The sequence below is a fragment of the Daktulosphaira vitifoliae genome, unplaced genomic scaffold, assembly GCF_025091365.1.
Source record: "Daktulosphaira vitifoliae isolate Bord-2020 unplaced genomic scaffold, ASM2509136v1 Scaffold_1, whole genome shotgun sequence".
NCBI lineage: Eukaryota > Metazoa > Arthropoda > Insecta > Hemiptera > Phylloxeridae > Daktulosphaira > Daktulosphaira vitifoliae.
In genome coordinates, this window is record NW_026099572.1 from 58,202,453 (window position 1) to 58,226,084 (window position 23,632).

Here is a 23,632-nt window from a genome sequence, read left to right on the forward strand (position 1 = left end):
GTGCAACTAATATAAAAAATAAATATTATCTATGTAATAAAAAATTATAAAATAAAAGCATATTAAATTCTATGACAATTAGATTCTAATTTTTTTTTATAATGATGATAATGTTAAATTAACAAGCGTTTGATAAAAAAAAAACAAAAATTGACAATACAGTTAATTAAAAGCTTATTACTGTTGTTATATATAGGCAAAAATTAATTAAACAAAATACATTGGATTTAGTTAAACATTTTTCAACTTTCTGGAGTTCCTGAAATAAAAAAAACAAAATAAAACAAAAGCAATAAAAAAAAAAAAAAATCAAATACAATCGATCACAAAACACATAGTTGATCTCATGGTCATGAAAAAAACTAAATAGTTATTAATAATGTATTACATTCTCACAGACAAAACACATTTCATGCGTTATAATACAATAAACTGTTGATGCTATCAATTACCGGGGTTATTCCAGCCATCCCATAATCAAATTGTGATATAGAAACAACTGGTTTTATTAAACTGCTATAATTATATTGGTCTATATCATCTATTTCTTCTTCAGTAATTGAATCTTGTACAACAAAAGAATGTTTAACACTACTTGTGTATTCCTTTTTATGTTTATTATTTTGAGGTTCAACTAGTTCCACAAATACTGGTATAGCCAATGGATCACATACAAAATATGCTTCAATTGCTTCCTTCATTGTTGTTCCTCGATAATGACCTGTCATATCTAAAATATTTTTTCTTAAAGCCTGTTTTAAATTTAATGTCCTTGCCTTCTTTGGATCAACTACTACAGCTGACTCTGAATTTATTATTCCTAAATCAATACATTCCTTGAATGACACTAGACGGTCAGTTCCCGGTACAATGAAAACACCTGATATAGGATCTAATAAATTTTGTTCAATTGCTTCAAATAAACCCCATCCCTCAAAAGGTACATCAATTCTAGCATCATCATTCAATTTTAAAGCATCTAATGTTTTAGTTAACAATGCTTTAATTGAACTTTTTGGCTTAAGGCCATTTAATTTTGACAGCAGTAGTAATTCTTCTTCGTCAAGTTGCAATTCATCTAAATGACCACGATAAATTGCATCGAGCACAGTAATTTCTTTATTATTTACAGTTACTTTTTTATTTAACATTTGGAAAATCTCACCCCTAACCTCACTAGATTCAAGTGATTCCTCATTTTTTACCTTTATTCTTTCCATAGGACCACGTTCAGCATCTAAAAGTTCCTTTTGTATGGCTTCCAATAATGTCATGTATGGACCTCCATTTTCAGCACTCATTATACAGGGTCCTAGTAATTTTTCAGCTAAAGCTCTGTGCATCAAACCCTTTTCAACAGCCTGTTCAATATCTAACCATCCAGATTTCAAATCAGGCTGAGTGGCAATACGACCAGTACGCACATCTAAGACTCTTTGTCGGATTGCTTCACCAACAGTTAAAACTACACCAGATTTAGGGTGAACAATACCAGGCGTGTTAATTATATCATCATCAGCAAAACCACCTTCATTCATTCGTTGCCAAATTGACCTAGTGTCTGATGAAGCTGAGGAATCAGCAGCAGGTAAAGATGTATTATGATTACCCATAGTGGCCTGAAGACCATTCGTTTTATGTGCTAATATCTGTTCTCCATTCACACCATTTGTTGAAATCCTTAAAAAAAAAAATTATTATATGTTAGTTAGCAAAAAAAAAACAGACAAGATACTTACTCAGCAACTGTATCATAAATGTTGAATTCTGTTCTGAATGTGCGTAAGGGCCTCACCTCAATACTATTGACAAACTCCTATTAAAAACAAAGTTTTTAATAAAGATAAATTAATAAGCTAACAGACTAACCTGAATTTGGTAAATTACTATATTAAAACATTTCAAGGGTATATTAGAGTTTATTTATTGGCCAGTAAAAATATAGTAATTGCAATTAATCTAAGGTGTGTCAAATAAAAAATATATGTGGGAGATACTTTTAACCGTCCTTTAACCAAATCAAACAAACAAACAAACAAAATCATTAGTTCTTCCATACTCATATCCCATTAGAAATAAATAAAATATAAAGTACATTTTGAAATACCATGAAAAAATTACATTTTTTTTCAAAACTACAACTTATGTAATTAAATAAAAAAGAAAGTAAGGAATGGAAAAATACAACTATATAATTAAAAATAAACATAACAAAATTGTTAGGAAAATGATAAAAGTAAATAGTCTTTAAAGGATTAAGGGTAATCAGAATTAGGAAACTAAGTATTTAAATTTTTTTTTTTGACAGCAGTTTATTTATTTTATATGACAAATAATACAAAGTTATTATATTGTGTTTTAACTTCATTTGACAAAAATTAAAAAAAAATTCTGAGATCAGTTTTTCATGCTTTCAATAAGCTGTACAAATTTCATTTAAATATGTTGAGTGATTTTAGCTTCGATGCGAAGCTGAGAAGGTATTGGTTTTACTAAGATGTGTTTATTTTTTTTTTGTGTGTGTCTGTTACCACTTTTTCTCAGCTCTCACCGAACCGATTTCTTTCAATGATACGTCAAAAGATCACAAATTGTATCTAGTCGAAGACATTACCCTCAAAAATTGAAAAAAAATCCCTCGTTCCCCGTAAATGGGGAAACCTCCAAAAAAATTACGAATTTAAAAATCGCTAATTTTCGAAATTTTTTCAATTTTTTTACTTAAAAGTGCCATAACTTTTTGAAAAATGAACATATCAATATAATTCTTTTTTATATAGATGCATAATATCATTACCTTTCATTTGGTATATATTTTTGATAAATTTAACCCTTAACCTGCCCACAGGGGGGATTTAAAATGACAACTTTTTTACAAAAAATTAATTTTTTCAACTTAACTTTTGAAAATGTTCCGGAAGGTCTGACACTTTTATATATATCTTAAATTAAAGCTAATGTAATATACTTTATTATGCAGAAAAAAAATTTCGGACTTTATTTTGTCTTCACGGTGAAAATGGCTACCAAATGCTATTATTGTGTGAAAATTCTCGATTTAATTTTTTACATTTTTAACTTTATAATGCTATGACATATTGAAAAGTGTATGGATCAACATTATATTTTTATGAGAAATAATATTTTTTAATAATCCCTTTTTCATTCGACATACTTTATCTTAAATAGGATATTAATAATGAACTAGCAGATCATGTAGCTTTTGGAATAATCCACCAATTTTTTAAAATTAAACACTATCTAAAGATTTGCATCGAAGCGTTTTTTTTTTATAGTGATTTTAATCACTGTCAGATATCATAATACTTGATCCAACTATGCCACGTTACCACTGTGCCGCGACCTCCCTGTGCTGGGTTTTTTATTTACAGTGATCATCGACCACTAAGAGGAGGTTCAACAAATATAGCTATAATACACTTTTTTTTTTTTTGTCAAATAAAGTTAGAACATAATATAATAACTTTGTATAATTTATTATATAAAATAAATTAAACTCTTTTTTTTTTTTTCTTTAGTTCTTCTGACTACCCCTAACCATTTAGCTATAAAATTTTAAGTTACATATATAATTAAATCTTTCAGTAACAAAGAGACATAGATTTAAAACAGAGTCAATTATGTTTTATTTTTGATGATTAATTGATAAAATAAAAATCACAAACAAAAATATTTTTTAACATATGACTATTTTTTGCTGGATAAATCAATTACATTTTCAAAGAAAATACTTAATTTAAATGCAAATTTTTTTTGCAGATTGTATAATTTACCAAAGCATTCACAAGGATTTGTCTTTTCATTATTGATTTAAATTTACATTTAAATAATAGAAATTTAACTTTAAACTGGAAGCACTAAAATAATTTTTCATAAATTAGAAATACCACTGATGCTAAATTACTGCATTACAGAATAAAATATAAGAAAAAAAACTATTTTTTTTAGAATTATAGCTCATACATTTTTATTTAACCCAAACAAATACTTTGATAAAACACTAAACAAAGATTATAATTTTTTTTTTTAATGAAAATTTTACTGATTTTATAACAAAAATTACATGTTAAATTACATGTTTAAAAGTACTTTCACAATATCTGTAATAACATCTTTTTTAATCTTGGTTTCTAAAAAAGTGTCTATTTAATCGTATTGAAATCTTAACTTAAATAACTGTGTAGGTGGATTCTATTTTTCACATTATGTTATATTAGTTTAACTAAAAATTATACCTGTAGTTCATGGTCGTCAAGATTCAATGATGCCAAATTTTTGAGCTGGTCAACTAACATGTTAAGTAATGCTTGAAACCTATGATTGAGTACGTCCAATTCATGTGAAATAGCTATTTCCCCCGCACTGGGATCCATATTTTGACCTTTTTGGTAACTACTGGCGTCCAAACTTGGATGAACTTCTTCAACGAGCCACGCACAATAATGTTGAAGTCGCAAGTCAAAAATCTATTTATGGTTAATTAGATGCAATGTTTTGTGTTAAGCTCAGTTAAATGGTTATAATAGGCATATATTTACTATAATTTCTATATTTTTTATGTTAAAAAAAGCAAAATTACCTTAGCTTCTCGTATAAATCTGCCACCATCCACATTGACACTTTCAATTGCTTTAATATGTTCCTGCACCTTGTTATACAAAGCCTAAGAGATGTATTTATAAATAAATCATATTATGTCTTGCCACATAGTTGCACGTGTATTTCAAATTTCAGGATATTAATATAGTACTAGTTATATTTATTACTTAAAGTATGATAAATTATGTATTAATGATATTAATATTTTTTTACCATGATTCCCATGCATTGCTATGATTAAGATTACATGAAAAAAATATGCAATACTTACTCAGAGATCAAAATTTTAATCATAATATACCGACAGAAAAAATTAATTATAACTCTGAAACTTACCCGAGTCGATGCTGTAAGATCTTTTGCTTGCATTTTTTGGAAATTATCATCAACAACTTGAACTTCATTTTGATACGCGTTTTTATATTTACTCAGGAGGTCATAAGCAGCCTCACAACTCTTCAACCTTGTTATAAAAACATATTATTTTACTTAATATACTATTAAAATTATTATAATATATTATATAATAAGATATAAAAATATATTAATTATCAATAACTATATTTTAAATAATTAAGTTTAATACCTGTCAACTAATTGACTACAAACATTATTCCATCTATTTACAATACGATTAACATCACTGTCAAGTCTATCAAGATCATGATGAACAGGGCGTGGCAAATGATGTCTGGATTTTTCAGTCAAGCGTCTAGTATTATTTTTGTCTTCAACTAATTGATCGATTGCTGGTTGATGGCGTAGAACACTTTTTTGTAATGCTATCAAATCTTCATGAACCTGAAGTAATTTATTAATATTAAGTTACACAAATTTAACAGAAAAAAGCCTGTATAATCTTAAGATATCAGTTATTCATTACAACATAATGAGAAGTTCATTTAAACAGACAAAAAAAAGTTTGTTAAAATAATTTTAAACTAAAATTTAATTGTAAAATTAGCTGTTATGCAGTGTCGGCTTTAAATATGAATGACATGTACTATAAAACAGGGTAACAAAATCAAAAAAAGTTCACCAGTAAACGTGCAATATATGTAGAAGGATAGACCCCCAGCCACCCTAATTGTGCTTATGCACATCAACAGGAAATGTGATATGCCAATGATATATAATTTCATAAATTACAATCTTTTTTTTATGGAACACCAAAATTATGCTTGAAAAGGATAGAAAGGTATGAACATATGACACAAGATATAATTAGATATAAGATATAGTTTTATAGTTAAAATTGAATAACTCACCAATTTTAATGCCGGCAATTCAGACGGCATCTCGCCAAAAGATGCTAATTTGATCTCAAAATCAGAAATAGTATTATTAGCTTCTTCAATTCCAGTTAAAGTAATTTCAGCACATTTCAATCTCTCAACATACAGCTGAGACAAATTCCATAATTGATTCCATTGATTCAGGATCTTATCATGTTTAGCCTGCAATGCATGTGTCTTATTTGGCATTTTCTTAAAAGTAGCTTGCATTGCTTCAACTTCAGGACCCATAGCCTGAAAATATATTTGACCAACATTTTAGTAAAATATAATAAATAAAAATAAAAATTTATATACCTTCAAAGAAGTTTCAAAATCTTTATGTTGAATTACAAGATGTTCTAAAGTGTCTATATCTCTTGGTATAGGTGCACTCAATCTAGTGTTCAAAGTATGTTCATACTCATCTAACGATAGTTGAATAGTTTTTGCTTGTTCATTAAAAATGCGAGTAAGATTTTTAGCATCTTCTTCAGCTTTAGAGAGACGTTCAAATTCATCAAATAATTTATTAACTTCATCCATTTCTCTCTTGAGTCTTCTAAGTTGGGGATCAGCTGGATCACCTTCTCGTAAAAGTTTGTTGGCATCTTCATTAAGTGCTTTACGAATAGCATTACGCTGATCAGCTCCCATGGCCAAAAACTATACAATAATTTATTATTCAGTAAAATATAAACTTTTGGCAATATTTTTAAATGGTATAATTACTTGAGCAAGATCCCATGACTTAACTACTTTAATAGTAGCAAATATCATGTTTTGTCGCATACGTAATTGCTTGCGTTGCCAAAGAGCAATTGTTCGGTCATAAGCTCTACGTAGACGTTCAATTGCATCTAAAGCTTCTTGATCCGGTGGAGGTATCAAAAATACTACTCCTGGAACATTACAATCATCAGTAAGATTCATTCCTCTAGATACCCTCCATTTGACACGGCCTGAATTATCATGAAGTAACCACTGAGATCCTTTTTCAACATTTATCTAAAAACAATTTTAAATTATTAAATTTACACTTAACTTATAATGTAATAATTAATTTATATATACCCCATTTTGTTTATAACTACAAATAGCATTGACTGTAATTGGTCTGGTAACTGGAAGTCTACGTTGTTTAAGTGGCACAACCTGTCTTGATCTTTCATCCAATGTAGCAATAGCTTCACTGAAATTGTTAAGTTCATCACGAAGTTCTTGCATACCTTTCAACAAACGTTCCCCTTCATCTAAGCTAAATTCTGACTGACTATAAACAGTATTTAGCAATTCATCTCTTTTATTTAACCAATTTTCAGCATCCTTTACATCAGTATAAAACTGATGATAATATGTGGCATGTTTTAAGTGTGTTTCCAAGCACAAAGTCAATTGGAGCAACCACGTCCATTGAGTTTGCAATGCAGTGATATACGACTCAATAGTTTTAGATGCTGAATGACCTTGCAAGATTAACGCTTCTCCTCGATCTTGAACAGAACTCAATTGTATCTCTCTTTTCTCTAATTCAGACATTAAATTCTAAAAAAATGCAAAAATTAATTTTTAATTAATTTAATTATTCGTAAAAATACAAGATGATTAATTGACTAAGTCTCACACAATACCTTTAAAAGTATAAAACATATTATAATTTGTTCTTGCAATTAATAGAATCATATGTTCTAGAAATTTAAAGCCTTTTTAAACCACATTACTCTTCCCATCCTAGTATTCGTTTTCTTTTTTCTCGCCTTTATCCCAACTACTTAAAGTCGGCCACCCTTATACTAAATTTCAACTTGACACAATCTCCCACATTATCTATGCACACATCAACAGTTCTCATATTGCATTCAATAACATCCCTCCATCTATTTTTTGGTCTTCTTCCATCAAGATTCATTTCCATAGCTGTTTTTAAAGTTTCTGATTCCTGTCTGCTCATAAAATAACCAAATCATATAAGTATATTTTCTCTCATCTTATCCACGATTCTCTTTTACACCTATACTCCACTTATATATTTGTTCCTTATCCTATCTTCTCTAGTCACTCTACTCATCCATCTAAGCGTTATTACTATTGCACTCATTCTCAGTTCTATTCTCTTGTCCACCAACACTCTGAACCATACTTACCTTTCAGTCTCATTGGAATTCTCTTATCGCATAACATACCTAACGTTTTTCTCCACTTCACCTACCCTCACTTAATCCTGTGTCTTACATTCTCGTCAATACCACCATTCTTTTGCACAACTGATCCTAAATACTTAAAACATCTTCCCATCTTAGTATAAAATATATTTAAAATACTCACATAAATATAAATGAACAGGCTAGGAACAAGTAATAATTTGTGAAACTAACATAATTTTATATAAAAAAAGGATTTATCAAAGACATTTTAAATGTTATCATACTACATAAACATATTATGTACATACAATTAAACTAATGCAAAATAAACAAGTTTTCCATAAAAAAATATCTAATGAAGCAACACATGATAGATTCAATATAACACATGTAAAAGGTCTATCATTTCTAGTCTATACATTTATGTCTATGAGAATACTATTCCAAAAGTTGTTACTGGCCAGTCATTTTCTATTTTATGATTTAGTTAAACATATGTTTGTTTCCTTTTAAAAAACTTAAGTTTATATTATGTTAAAAAGTAGAAAAGAGGGATAGGACCAAATTTGTTTTAATTTATAGAACATAGGATGATTCTATTAACTTCTGAGAAGAAAAAATTATAATATATTTTATACTTTTAAAAATATTAAATAAGGTATAGTCAATCAATCATGTTGTATAATTATATTACATTAAAATAATAAAACTAGGGTTATTAATATAAACACCAAATTTAATGTTTTAATTGAAGTTAGCTTTATTTAATTATTTTTAATTCAAGTAATTACTTCATAATATTGTCGAATAGATGGAATGTTAAGATCTTTGTCGCTCCAATCACGATTAAGTTCGATTTCTTCCTTTTCATTTAACCATTTCAGTTGGTTGGTAGCTGACTGTAAGAAATCTTGCAATGTCTCCAAATCAGACAACCGTTTATTAGAAAAGGTAACTAAATCAGAATACACTCTTTGCAATGTGTTCAAGTGCTGGGAATAAAGAGCTAATTCGTCTCCATGAAAGTTGCTCTTGGCATTTATACACTGTTCGACTTTGGAATGGAATTGATCAATTAATTTGTGTTCTCGTTTATGTTGATCCAAAAGTGCTTTAACACTTGGTAGATCTGAACCATACTCGGCTTCTTGTAGTTGTTTCTAATACATAAAAATAACATTTTTATAAATTGAATAGTTTAAATATTTTACGGAAAGTATCACATAAAATAGGTTTGAAAACTAACCAATTTATTATTACACCAATCAATGCACTCTTGTAACGAGCGGAAATGAGTGTTAGTATCGACTAGTCGGGTTTCTAAAATAGTTCTAGTTTGTTTGGTAACTGTACGTTCTTCAACGATTGGGAACGAAAGGGAAGCTAATGGCGTAAGCACTTTAGAATGCAACAATGAACGTAAATTTACCCATTTCTGATGTAATTTTTCCACCCTAAAAAAATATTTAAAAATTGAAACTTTTAACGAAAAAGTTATTTAATAAAATTTAAGTAATACCTTTTTTGAAGTTCTGGTGCTTGAGCATATCGACCTTCTCTAAGTGCCTGCACGTCAACAAAAAGTGACTGAATAGTGTCTTCAGACAGCCGAAGCTCGGTTTCTAATTGATCAGCATTGTGTTTTGCGTCTAACGGATGAAGTCTATCAGCACGGCGGCCTTCTTCCACGATACGCGTTTCTAACTCGTCTAACTTAAGATCAGTACGCTTGGCTTCACGATGTACCTTTTCGGCCAATCGTTGTAAACGTTCCAACCGCTTAATCTCTTCTTGAATGGCCGAATCTCGATCTTGGTAAGTCATCATCAGACGGTTCCACGTACGGTCAATGGAATCAGCTTGTAACTCGGGTTCGATGTCCACTTCACCAACCGCATCAAAATATTTCTATACGTTTAAAAAACGATTCAGTAAAATCAAATAATTTAAACAAAAACATTTCCAAAATGTAAAAAAAATACCTGGAGATCTTTGTACAAATGAACAAGATGTTGTTTGTCGCGATGTCGAGGTGGTAGTTCTTCATTACGGAACCTAGTTGACTCAGAGGCCAACTTTTTCATATCTATTAACGTATTTGGGAAGTTACGATCTGACATATGGGATAACTTTTCACGCATCCAACGATTGAGCGACGTCGCGATTTCCCTGTACTCCGAGATACGCTGTTGAGAATCCTACATAAAAAATTATAAAAGGTCAATTAAGAGAAAAGATTGTCTTTTTGAATTACATTATTGACAGCTTACCGAATCATAAAGAGGGTGTAAGCGTGGGGGATCGGGGAAAACTTCATGTAACGAAGATATATAAGTGATAATAGACTTCTCGTCGATCTCGTGGGTGTCCACATCTGTACAAAACAACTTTTGTTACTACTGATTAACATTTTAGATTTTTAATTCATAATAATTATAGAAAATTTTTAACAAAATTTTCCTTGCGGGCTCTTACAATTAGATAACTTTAAATCAATGTAAATGTTAATTAATGGGTAATGAAAATGTATTTTTAATTGGTACAGTAATCTATACATAAACAACCCGAAGCACAATTTTTTACTGTTGATGTTCGTGGGAAGATTTTTGACATTTAAACAGATATGAATAGATACTCGCCTTCGGGATCCAACAGCCTGGTAACACCGTATTCGCGTTCAGCAGTATAAAAAGCCGACTCCAAACGTTCGCGAACCGTCTTGTTTTTCACAGTGCGCCAATCTACCAAATCGGGTCTACAAAAAAACACAATTGAATAAACACATATTGTATCAAAAAGCAACGGCAACAATATTAAAAACTCATGTGCGCTATTAATTATGCCAAGTACGTTTGTCAAACATCATTATTGTAAATAATTATGTCGACATAATAATAATAATAATATATTTTAAGGCAATGGTCTAACACGCTAACGACAATAATTGTATAATAGAGTTGTCACCTGTTCCTATGAATGATTGCGTTGAAAGCCATGCCGTCGCGCCANTGTACGTTTGTCAAACATCATTATTGTAAATAATTATGTCGACATAATAATAATAATAATATATTTTAAGGCAATGGTCTAAAACACGCTAACGACAATAATTGTATAATAGAGTTGTCACCTGTTCCTATGAATGATTGCGTTGAAAGCCATGCCGTCGCGCCAAGAAGACGTGAAGTCTGACACGCGCACTCCCGGATACTTGGAGGTTGACTTTCGAGCCCATTTCAATAAGGCATCCCTTGCCGACACGTTGGGTTCTTCACCCACCACAATATCCGATATCTGTGGAAATAAAAATGATTAATAAAAATATCAAAAATTAATGTTGTCACCAACACAATCCACTCGTATATTTTAGATATATCGAAAGTAGTGTTGTATGATCAGAATGAGCGGCATATCTAAGAGAAAAAGCGATGGGATGTTATTGATCACCGTCAATAATTGTAGGTTGGGTTATGATGATTATTATCAATCCTAAGATAATTTTAAATTGTCGCTTGAATCCGGTCGGCATTTGATTGGGAATAAAATAGTACAGTTGGATAGAAATGCTCCAAAAAATCGTTAAAAGTAAAAAAAACGATTTTTTTCGTTAACATTTGATTATATCGTATCATTGGCAATATCAATGCATAAACATTATAATATAAATGAATAAAGATCATGAAAAATGTATGAAACAATTTGATTTATATTGACATACAAATCGTGGGATGCTCTTGAATATTGTGTACATTCATTTCGATGCGTAAAAACTCAAAAAATTATCATAAGTGCCTTTCACGCTAAGTTATTTGTAAAACACGAGTATTAAAAAAAAAAAGGGACGGGGAATTGTCCAACAATCTGAGTATTTAAATACCTTTCACAAGGAATAACATAAGATTCGATTGCGACAAAAAATACAATAAATATTCATACTTTTTATAAGGATTCAATGGAATTCAATGATAGTTTGCATCTAAGTCGATTTTTAATTTAAAATAGTAGTAATTGTGTAACGAATAGTAAAAGTGACATGTACTTTTTTGGATCGACCCGCGTATACATTTTACATAAGGTCGGAGGCGTTATTTACTGGGCATAATTGATTAAAACAATTTTTGTGAATAGGGTCAACAATAAAGTGTAGTACAGCAACTACATTATGCGCACACGCCTGCCACATCATCACCCAAGTACAATTTGGGCATACAGTTGGGACCAGCACCAGTTGTTTTCGCGCGATTCCCAACCGTCTAGTCTTCGCCTTAAATGGACAACTGAGGTTCGCCACTACGGAGGTCGTTTACAACAACGACGACACACACACTCACACATACGTACTCGCCCATGCCGATTGTATTAAAAAATATGCGCGAGTACATTAATGAACTGGCGAAACAAAAAAAATTCAGAATCGATAGATAACAACAATAACACACGACCATAGACGATTATTTTTTTCAAGTTAGACGTCTTACATAGACGAGACATGACGTATGGGCTTGTACGCGTTAAAAAACATTGTTACGTACCGTAAACCAGGTCACACACGAGTATATACACACTGCGGACACCATCTCACATCATTATGCACGGCCAAGAGGAAATAATATCGTGTTGCAAGAAACCATCGATGCATACTACCCGGATCACTGAAAATACATACGATCCACAACGAACTCGTGAAGTGATGTAACCGGAGTGTATAAAAAACAAACTGTCCGCAGGAGACTATGAGAAATACCTCGATAATAACTGTGTACACACGATAACAGAGGAAGTCCTAAATACACGGCGTTAAGTGCAATTTCATTGCCAATCTTAATTTTCAGCGATGATTCAAAGGGCTCTCTCCGAAAGTCGATCAAGTCCTCTAGATCACAACTTCGTTCTCTGTTAGTACGTCACACTACAGTTCGTTCACCTTCCTCTCTCCGTTTCCGGTGCATATGTCTCGATACAAACACTTATACTACAGACAATACTTTTATAAGTCGATCACTATTGTTGTGCGGATCGCCACGACTCGAGTCGAGTAAAGGGTTTACAATAGATCGGACGGGAAAGTATCAACCATATTACTCGTTTGGACTAAATCAAATGATCTTGACGTCGGTTACGCTTGTAGTAAATGCGATTACATCAAACAAAAATGATTAACAGTTTCCATTGTTTTTTTTTTGCATACAACTAACGGACGGAATTAGAGAGAGTAAAACACACACATAATATACAACAAATGATTGCGAATAGGACGTATGCAATATGAGGTCTACTTAAGTATTCAAAATCACGAGTGAATAACGTTATCTGAAGAAACAAAAGCCACCAGGTACTAGAAGATTAAGTCGAATACATTCACGTAAGCTGATAAAATGTCTAATTCAAAAATACATTTATATTAACACTTGGCAATAGTATTTTTTGGCAATACAATTTAAATGCCTAACTAAAACACCAAATTAATTGATTTTCATAAATTACCGAGATAACATAAAGAATATTAAATAGTTACCATGTGTTACGATCAACCAAGATTTTCAAAAGCGCACAATATCGTGTAAGTGACTGCTGCAAGAACACTTTTTGAGAAACGTGGACTAACGAAAGGACACAATAGGATTCGCGATTTTGGCTAAAGGCCAAAAGGCGTAAAAGTGGGGACAACATGTAAAATTTGTGTTATTAAAGCACTTTTTGGCATTATATACCAACTAGTGCTTTTTAATAATTTTTCAAATGCAAGCCAAATTATGTCATCCATGAAGAAGTTATTTGTTATGACTGATCATGATCAATAAACACGTGTGTTTTATTTGACCCTTACATTTTAGTATAAAGATAAGTCATTACTGTGAATATTTATTATTTATTCTCACCACAAAGGTAAAGTAGAGACGACACTTTTTTAGTAAATCATTTATCTGTATAATCATTTAATGCATTAACTAAACAAACATCGTAAAATTGACTCAGAACGCGGAAAAGTGCAGAACAAACAACAATAATTTGCTTCAATTTTAAGTGGGTTGTGTTTATGAGGGATTTGAACATCAATAGTTCAAAAAACACGTTTGATAAGCACTTTTATGTGTACGCAACTTTAAAATCTTACTATAAATAAATATTAGAAAGCGTTATTGCACAATAATAAAATTTCAGTAATTAACATAACTGGGATGGTAGATTTTGAACTATTTAATGAGAAAAATGGCGATGAAATAGTCGTTTAATACTTAAAGATGTGTACTTGTATACGAGTATTACTTGATAAAATTCAAATTACGCTTTTGTTGACATTTCGAAAAAAATGATTATTTACAGCTATCGAAAGTGCTAAAGGACTTAAAAAATGAACTCTAGAGTGCTCATCAATGTCTTTAATTTTAACCATTGATATTCTCGTTCTTTAAGAGTACCTTGGCCTTTTTCGTTTTGATCATCTGCTGACGAGACCTCTTGGACTCTTCGTATGAATGGTCGCTCACAGACATCTGGCCAGTTTTCATCATACTCTCGGTGGCCGACATCTCTACACCTTTGGTCAACACGGTAGTCTTGCGCAGCACTCGGGTTGTGACCGAATGCCGGCCGACCTCCGGACGCCTATCTACTCTTTGGGATTCGTGGTTTGAGCCGGACACTTCGGTGGATAAGTGCCGCTTAGTGTGCACTGTTTGCAGGTCGCGAACGCCATCGTCGGCCGACTCCCGAGTACCTTGAATAAACAGCCGACCACTTCCGGGCCTGGGAACGGCGGAAGACGACGACGAAGAAGACACTTCTTTGGTGGCCTTACTAATGCGATACATATTGACGGTATTTTTAATATGGCAAGATGTTAATACGTTATCTATTTAGCTATATAACAGTGTACTGCTGGTTATCGTCCGCGTTAGACGGTCAAACACATGACGTCGCCAAACGGCCGTCGGGTGGAATGCAAGTGGTTAGAGGGATTAGTAGTGAACAAGATAAATATTTCCAAACTTAATAACGGTTTTTTTTTTTTTTAATGTTGTGACAATATTCACAGTATTACACTCGGTCGATACAAAAACTGCGGCGCGCATGCGATACGGACGGTACACAAGAGATAACTGAACCGTGTTAAGCGGCTGCAGCGGCGGCGGCGTTTGGGTCAGGCCCCGCTGCAGAATAAGTGAATGAGTAGGAGGTGTGCACGCAGGTAAATCGCGGGGGCACCGGGGGGACGTGACATTACCCGTCTACCGTGATAAAACGCTCCTCAAGGTTAACAGTGCGGCACACGCACCAGCGAAGGGGGGATATCCATTGAATATCGTTGCGGCCGAAGATAAAGCGTACATTAAAGGTCCTACTTAAAAAATACTATACCAGAGTACGTGCTAAAACTCATTGAATAAAAAAAACAATCGTTGCTCCCTCCTCCCGCCCCCCATACACGGCGAGTGTGTTATGCCACAACGGCGGAGTTGGGCAACCGCACGATAACAGGACACCCGCGGCATGCGGCGGCAGCGCCTACATCGGTAGCCCACGCCTGTCCGAAATCCTCGGACCGGTGCACCACATATCCATATAGGGATCGGGTGACCAGGTGCGTGCCACCGTCAAACATGTTTTCCACCGCAACTTATCCTTGATCGGCGCGGGAGGACCTTGGCCACACCGTCGTCTTTGTGTGTAGGATGCGCCCAGAGCAACAGATGTAAGCGAAGAGACGTTACATAAACACAAACAACGTTGAGCATGGGCGGCCGATCAGGGTTAAGTTCGAACTTAATAGGTCAAGAAAAATAAAAAAAGAGTATTCCACCTTCCGGAAGTATTTGCATTGGACTTGACGATAGGTAAATAGGAGTGAAGTCATTAAAAAAAAAAAAAAACGTTTCACGATGTGAACCTGTATAAGGAAATTCCAATCCTCGCCGAATAGCTATTTGATCTATAAAACGCCGCGTGGACAGTACAGCCAACGCAAAATTTATGTAATCGTTTGAGGAACAATGCAAAACAACGGCATCGTGGACTAGTAAAAGAAATTCGCGCGACGGCCACTTAAACGAGTGAAATAACTGCTGAGATCACAACAAAGATTGTACTGCATCTTTTCAAGTGCAAAAACTTACTAATGGCTATTCCGTGATGTGCGACAAAGAAAAAAGCAATGCCAACACAGGTCGTGATCGGATTGGCGGTTATTATAAATAGTACCGTTAGAAAACACACTCTTTGTTTTGTGTTTAGATTTATTTGTATCACAAAACACGATTTCGCAAGACTAGAAGAACTGATTGAAATCCGAACGAACATCCTAATGTCAATTATTCCCGTGAAAAGCTCATTGCAGTTAAAACAAGTAATGTACACGCCGGCTACGTTTATCATTAGCTGATGTAAAAATAAAATAATACACACACACACACACACACACTAGACGACTTTGTCCTCGAAACGTCGCCGATATTAAATTACAGTTATTTCGGATTCAAAATAAGGTTTCTCCGACCGAGTGACACCGCCGCCGCATTGGATTCCTTCTTATCCTTAATTTTTTTTTTTATACATCGCTTACATAGCTATTAGCTATGCTATTTTAAACGGAACGTGTTGTACGTATAGAAAAAATAATAGTAGTGTATATTTTTGACAGTTTAAAGCGATTGACACGACAGGAAACAAAACAAATATTGCGCAATTTGCGTACAACTAAATAATCAGAGAACACCAATAAAATCATTTTCAAGAGCGAACACTATACAAAGAAATAAGATTAACTACTCTTTTCTGAAAACGTCAAAATCAGTTCATAATAGATATGATACTCGAATATTCAAATTTGTTAAGTATATTAATCTCTCGAAATGATCTACAGAAAGTGGTCGCCTACATTACGAAAAAATTGTTACTGGAATTTGTTTTTTATTTTAGGAAAATTTTAATAACGTTAAATCTATGCGACTTCTTAAGAAGTTTAGCGAATAAAAGCCAAACAACAACACAAAACGTTGTTAAAACGATAGACGAGTTACGCTTTAATTGATTACTGTTTAAGGAGCATAACCCTAACAGAACGTGCCCAGTCGCACAACTGTCTATATTGTTGTATTCTCTACTCCGGAATAGGACACGTATGACTCTTGGAACAGATGTTGACTTTTCCAGGCGATTGTCAACTAAGGCTATCGTCGATTGCAATTTTGGCTGTTCTCTTTTTTAAACAAAAAAAGAACGCCTATAAGGTCACCAACGATACCGTATCCAATAATGTAATATTTTTTTAATGTTCGTTCATTCATAAAATATTGTTATTTTTTTTTTACGTAGGGGTACCTGAGAAACCCGAGAGGTCACCAGCGAGTTGACGAAAACAATAATAGACATCGGAGAGCCTATACATCCATCGGTAGTAACTCGAGGTTACTGCCGATGAATAGTAATTAACTTGATGATGTACATATGAGTACATTATAGTAAAAATCGTATAAGAGACCAACTCGAGTGTTCCATTAAGCCATCGAATGACAAAAACAATACACTTTTTAAGGACTACGATGGCGTTGGGGAACAAACTCGTCCTAGAATTAATCCTTCGATATAAACTAAACGCGTTTACTACACAAAAATGATAGTAATAATATGGTTGACTAACGAAAGTTTCGGGTGCGCCGGACATATGACAGTGTGTCATTTAGTACTGCTCACACGTGACCGGCATGTTGTGAGAGTTTATTGTTTCTCGACGTTCAAACACAATAGAAATACGCGTCCGTCAGCAATAAAAAAGCACTAAACGACTACAAAAATATACACCAACCTGGAAATGAAGTATGATGGTCCAAATGAGACCCAACGTTAGTTTAGGGTTGCCATCCACGATGTCTTCCGCCCGGATATTCACAAGCTTGATCTAAGAACAGAGCAACAAAACAATACAGTAATAATATAAAGGATTTTAACAGATAATACTGTTTACCTTTTTGAAACGAAGGTATTCCAACGCCATCTGAACATTTTGTAGCATGTGAAACCTGAGTTTGCCACGTTCCCTGGGCTGTAAAAACGTTAATAATAATAATAGGAAACTCTCTGTCACACTTACACATATTTAATATTATCGATACACTAAACATTAGTATTTATCAAAGTGAAATTTGCATAGAAATTTTAGGGAAAAAGCTATTTCTCGTGTGTTGTGCTTATTACCCACACACTTAATTATTAAGTACGTAGGTGAATCACGGTATATATTTTTCGAGATTATCGTAAAACCAAAATGAATAAAACAGAATGTCGAAAAAACCAGTGGAACGCGACGACCAGGGGAGAGTGCGGTGACATCAATTTAATGCACTTTTTTTTTTTACAAATTATATTACACAATTTTTAGCCACGGCAAAACAAAGACAAGGATGTTATTCAGGCCTTGGCGCATCACTTTATACGGAATATCAAGTTGCGAGTTGCTGTTGGCCGTAATTACCGTCGTCCGGTTTACTAGGGAACACCTTTCTTGGACGTAATAGCGGCGGCATTTTCCTTCGTTTAGGGTTTTCACAATTGTTGTAATGTGCACGTAATCGCGTATGTACGCGGACAGTGCCACAGCATTAGCACTATATTTATAAATAGGAACATAATATACATGTTTTATCGTCCAGCGACGATAAAACGAGTCAAATGAATAATAGCGATACGAACAGGAGGAGACAGGGGAAAGAAAATCGCACGGATTCGTTGGCATTTGAGTGGGGGAACCGCCTACGAAAATTGCCGCGCGAAGTTACTACAATCAACAGCTTTTGGCGAAATATCAGTCGATTGTGGCTTAATGATAATCTGTCACGTCATAAATCCTACCAGGACCACACCCTTCATGGGCGAACCTTGAAAAGTCTCTGTTTTTTAAAACCGAGTAACTTTGTTTTCTTTATCGCGTCCATTTCGATACGTTTGCACCAACACAAACTTAACAACGATTTCAATGTGATAGTAAACTCGAGCACTTACCAACTGATCGCCGGACAGCACCTCCAGCAGCGATATCAAGTTTAGACCGTCTTGCAAATCGATGAACAGATCGCCCACGTGTCGGTTCGCCTGTACGGCAAAAACATGAAATTAATAATTGATAGTGTTGAAATTTTAGATTGATTAATAAGTTTATCGCTAGTTTTTGTTTGTGTTCGAAACGCAATGTTAATAATTAACACCACAACGCAGCTCTTTGACTACAAACTTTGTGACTTTAGTGTAAAGTTCTAATACAAACAAAAAGCATAAAAGCACTCGAGGCAAATGTTCATATGTGTTACTACAAACTGTGCCGTGTTTATAGTACCAATTATTATTGTTACTTATTTTATGCTAAACATTGTTTTTATATTTAACTTGAAACAAATTGCACGTAACCTCTTATTTATAGATATTATTTTCGCAAAACCTCTAAAAAAAAACAAAAATTTTCACATACACGTATTGGACATTAGTAGTGGTAAACATTTATTATATTTATGTACGTAATTATTTTTTATTTAAAATTACACNGTAACCTCTTATTTATAGATATTATTTTCGCAAAACCTCTAAAAAAAAACAAAAATTTCACATACACGTATTGGACATTAGTAGTGGTAAACATTTATTATATTTATGTACGTAATTATTTTTTATTTAAAATTACACTGATTGTGCGCACGTGTATTTAAAAACTATGCCGCCGTATAGGAATTTTTCGATTATTTCTTACGGTGTAGTTACAGAGACACGAAACGAGGTTGGGTTGAAATTGCTGGTCTTATAAAAACTATAAATATCCAAGTGTTGTGAGTGAGTATATTGATTTTTTACGTGAAATCATCAAATACAAATTATGCACTAATTTTTTTTTTTTACACTCTTGTCGATCGCCAGCAAATGTAGGAACGCGTATATTTTAAATTTGCGTCGTTTAATTATTTTTGTTTTCATAAGTTAAACAAAATACTTAATTACTACATTCATTGAACCGTTTATACAATTTCACAGTATTTTCATGGCGATTCATTGAATTTGACAATAGGAATAGCAGTAGCAAACAAAAGGCATAACAATCGATGAAATACACTAACAAATTAAAAAAAAAAATAAAGTGCCCTTTTTAAAGGATAGTAGTTAGATAAAATAATAATTCAAATCTACAACACACGTTCACAAAACCGTTACGTTATGATATTAGAAACATTTTTAAGAAAACTTACACACAGACAACTAGAACCCGCCTGTGGCGAGCACGGACTTGTCTGAAACGCACAATTATTTTCTACTGCGTTTTCCTATAAAAATAATATAAAAATTCGATACAATTATTTTATAAACAATATTGGATTTCGATTGGACATCTTATATTACAGGATACAAATCTATCTTAATTCGTGTATGTAATATCATACCTTTGAGAATTTCCAATGCTGCATAAAAACGAAAAAAAGGAAGTTCGTATTAATATATTATTGTATTGAATTAATAAAAAAATAGTGTTGACGTTCAAATATTACCACCACCGAGTCATTCGCTGCATAATAATTGCAACATACCGATGTCGTGGGTAAATTTTGCAAAATTCAGAAATCGTTTTTTCTTCTTTTTAGACTAAAACGAATAAATTTGCCCACCTATGGCGTAATACGACGCCTCTAAATTATCACAGCAAAATGTTTATTTAGCTAATCAATGAATGGGAATTGCCAAATAATAGGTAAAAAACATTTCCGTTCGGCGTTGGCGAAAACACATCATTACAACGAAAAGAAAAAAATGTTGGCGTTATTTTTTTGGTTTTTCGGAATGCCTACATCGGATTGCTGTGTACATATAAACCGGCCTTGACCCGATATCGTTGTAGAAAACTCTGATAAGTATTCACGGCGATAGCAATCCTCCAAACGTGTATTATGTGACGGATAGAAAAATAAATAAATATTCGCAATTAAAATTGATACATTCATCGCAATAACGCGCACTGTACGGCGTATGAATAATTAATTACAATTATGAGGCCGTTTTCCGCACTTAAGGAATACACGCCGCCGGTGATTGCAAGAAACGACAATGTGTGCGGTTTTAAAAAACTATTGGACCGTTTGTCGACAACAACTGTGGAAACAACAGTATTTGACCGTATGAATTTAAAAAAACAACACAAGTGATGCATTTCATCGACTTTGAGCCAACTATTTCACCGACCACCGGGCACAGGGGTAACGATCAACAATAACTAAGACGTTATGCACACTATCATTGTGTCGTCGAGCGATAACACACTCGAGTTAACGTATTTTTGTCGGTATTTATTTTTTACAGCAGTTTTAACGACTGTCGAACACAATATCATTATCTCGGACAGCTCGCCGCGTTGTCGTTCGACTATATTTGAAAATATTACTCACTGAACGGGAGTGGTGTGTCCGACGCAACATTACCTTTTCGGGTCCGATAGAGAAACGATTTGCGTTTTTTTTTTTTTTTTTTTTGTTCTTTTTTATCAATTTCTGTTTGGAAAAATAAAGAAATTAATATATTATTTGAAAAAAAAAAAGCATTTATATCAAACCAAACCTACAAATTTTATTGACATCTCAATAGCTACCTTAGTTATAGCAAGAGTTACACATAAATTTAATTTGAATNTTACGCCCACGTACTTACCTTTTTTAAATGCTTGTTCACCCATTTCGTAAACGTTTTCTTTTGTATGGCATCTCTTTCATCTGAAAACATAAAAAAATACATTGATAAGGGAAAAATAATACATTGCAACAGGGTCAAGTGTAGTTGTGGGTCATTTGCCAACGAGAAACGTACCCTACCACGATACTTGACGCTGATAACCTCAAGTATAAGAATGTACACAAACAATATGAGATAACCACCATTTAAGTGGTCTCTAACACTAAATAGAATAGAATGTAAAATTATAAATAATATTTGAAAATATGAATGAATGTTGTGTGTACGGCTAATATTAAATCCGTACACAGAAAGGCAAATCATTAATATAGACAAAATCATTAATCAGTAATGTGTAAATCTATTTTTTTTGGACTTCTAGTTGTCAATTATTTTGCAATCAATGTCTCTATGATAACATTTCCATTGGCGATCTTTATACAATTAATTCGAACAATCGCCAACCCAAGTGAAATCGTATGCCAGTTGTTTTGAAGCTAAAAAATGAGAACAATTTCGAATGTCGCCATCTATCAACAGTATAGAACGGTAAAATAACCGGTTAAGGATTTTCGTGTGAACGAGTTGAGAAAACTCGGAACCAATAAATCTCAACGAGTAGCAAAAAGGACAGTTTTCGCAACACCGCGTAACGAGCAAGTTACGGCTGCAATCGTTTTACATAAAAAAATTTCCCTATGGTTATTTGCACTCGACGACCATTTGCTACGCCGTTTTCCTGTGCAATGGAATAGCCGACCGATCCCCAAACAACAGTGTCGGGTCTTTCACAATATGCGCAAGTTAAGTCAGTAGATCATTCAATAATTGTGCAAGTTAAAGTCTTTGGCGGAATCGCTGCAGATTATAAGTCGTCACTGAGCAATTCCAGCGAATTGATACGCTCATTGTTCTAATACTCCTAATGTTTTTCGCATTATCATTAGTAACGACCGTTCCCGAGGAATTTCTTTTGCAATGACTCTGTGGAAATTCTAATTGAACGCAACAAAAAAATATTTCATTCTATTGAATACATCGGCGCTCTCTATCATCAACACACATCACAGTTGCCTATAAATACATATCATTCCGCCCACGTCGTCAGATAAACTTATTTATACAAATTTATTATCATGACACGCCATGGTGTATTCTTAAAAGTATTTTTTTTAACTATAACAAATACTATTGACATAAATCAATCGGGATCAATGCCAACAATAACACTCCTACAGTTATCAAGTGCAACAATTAAGATTTTCACTAATATCACACGATGATAAATTACTTTACTACAATTGAGCATATTTAACATTTTTTATTATTAATAAATATTTAATCGATTGCAATTGTAGTATCATTTACCAGTTGAATTCAACAACAAGTAGTTCCGGTTAAAATACAACCGTCGAATTTTATCATTAACTTTTTTGGTGGTTAATCGCTGAATTACTTGGCTATTAAAAAAATATATACATAAAAAGCATATATTGATCTCAAACGCATTTATAGGATGAAATCTTAAACAATCAGTCGTTCATCATTAAGTCTACAATAGTGAGTTTGACAACTTGGCGTATTTAACCTGTCCAACGGACATGTGGACTTAGGCCAATGTTTTCTGGGGAACACATTTTCTGNCTCAACAACAAGCAGTACAATGTTCCGGTTAAAATACAACCGTCGCATTGTATCATTAACTTTTTCGGTGGTAAATCGCTGAATTACTTGGCTATTAAAAAAATATATACATAAAAAGCATATATTGATCTCAAACGCATTTATAGGATGAAATCTTAAACAATCAGTCGTTCATCATTAAGTCTACAATAGTGAGTTTGACAACTTGGCGTATTTAACCTGTCCAACGGACATGTGGACTTAGGCCAATGTTTTCTG

General features: G+C 33.2%; 1 protein-coding gene across 20 annotated transcripts in view; it reads right to left on the reverse strand.

Annotated features, from left to right (window-relative positions):
• Positions 1–23,632, reverse strand: part of LOC126907910 (microtubule-actin cross-linking factor 1) — a 69,285-nt gene that overhangs the window by 19,743 nt on the left and 25,910 nt on the right. For 9 of the 20 annotated variants that reach the window (XM_050689591.1, XM_050689674.1, XM_050689618.1 and 6 more), the window contains 23 exons: positions 21,710–21,771; positions 20,455–20,472; positions 20,263–20,337; positions 19,034–19,123; positions 18,000–18,077; positions 17,841–17,933; positions 11,169–11,332; positions 10,678–10,793; positions 10,309–10,412; positions 10,021–10,236; positions 9,558–9,946; positions 9,285–9,492; positions 8,830–9,198; positions 6,969–7,439; positions 6,627–6,902; positions 6,213–6,560; positions 5,889–6,149; positions 5,207–5,421; positions 4,957–5,083; positions 4,601–4,684; positions 4,257–4,487; positions 1,740–1,816; positions 453–1,680 (listed from right to left, as the gene is read on the reverse strand). In XM_050689591.1, the coding sequence (XP_050545548.1) occupies positions 453–1,680; positions 1,740–1,816; positions 4,257–4,487; positions 4,601–4,684; positions 4,957–5,083; positions 5,207–5,421; positions 5,889–6,149; positions 6,213–6,560; positions 6,627–6,902; positions 6,969–7,439; positions 8,830–9,198; positions 9,285–9,492; positions 9,558–9,946; positions 10,021–10,236; positions 10,309–10,412; positions 10,678–10,793; positions 11,169–11,332; positions 17,841–17,933; positions 18,000–18,077; positions 19,034–19,123; positions 20,263–20,337; positions 20,455–20,472; positions 21,710–21,771 (5,300 nt within the window). Of the gene's footprint in view, positions 1–452; positions 1,681–1,739; positions 1,817–4,256; positions 4,488–4,600; positions 4,685–4,956; positions 5,084–5,206; positions 5,422–5,888; positions 6,150–6,212; positions 6,561–6,626; positions 6,903–6,968; positions 7,440–8,829; positions 9,199–9,284; positions 9,493–9,557; positions 9,947–10,020; positions 10,237–10,308; positions 10,413–10,677; positions 10,794–11,002; positions 11,047–11,168; positions 11,333–14,457; positions 15,143–17,840; positions 17,934–17,999; positions 18,078–19,033; positions 19,124–20,262; positions 20,338–20,454; positions 20,473–21,709; positions 21,772–23,632 lie in introns of those variants that run through there. The other 11 variants (XM_050689655.1, XM_050689646.1, XM_050689727.1 and 8 more) reach the window with 7 other exon arrangements.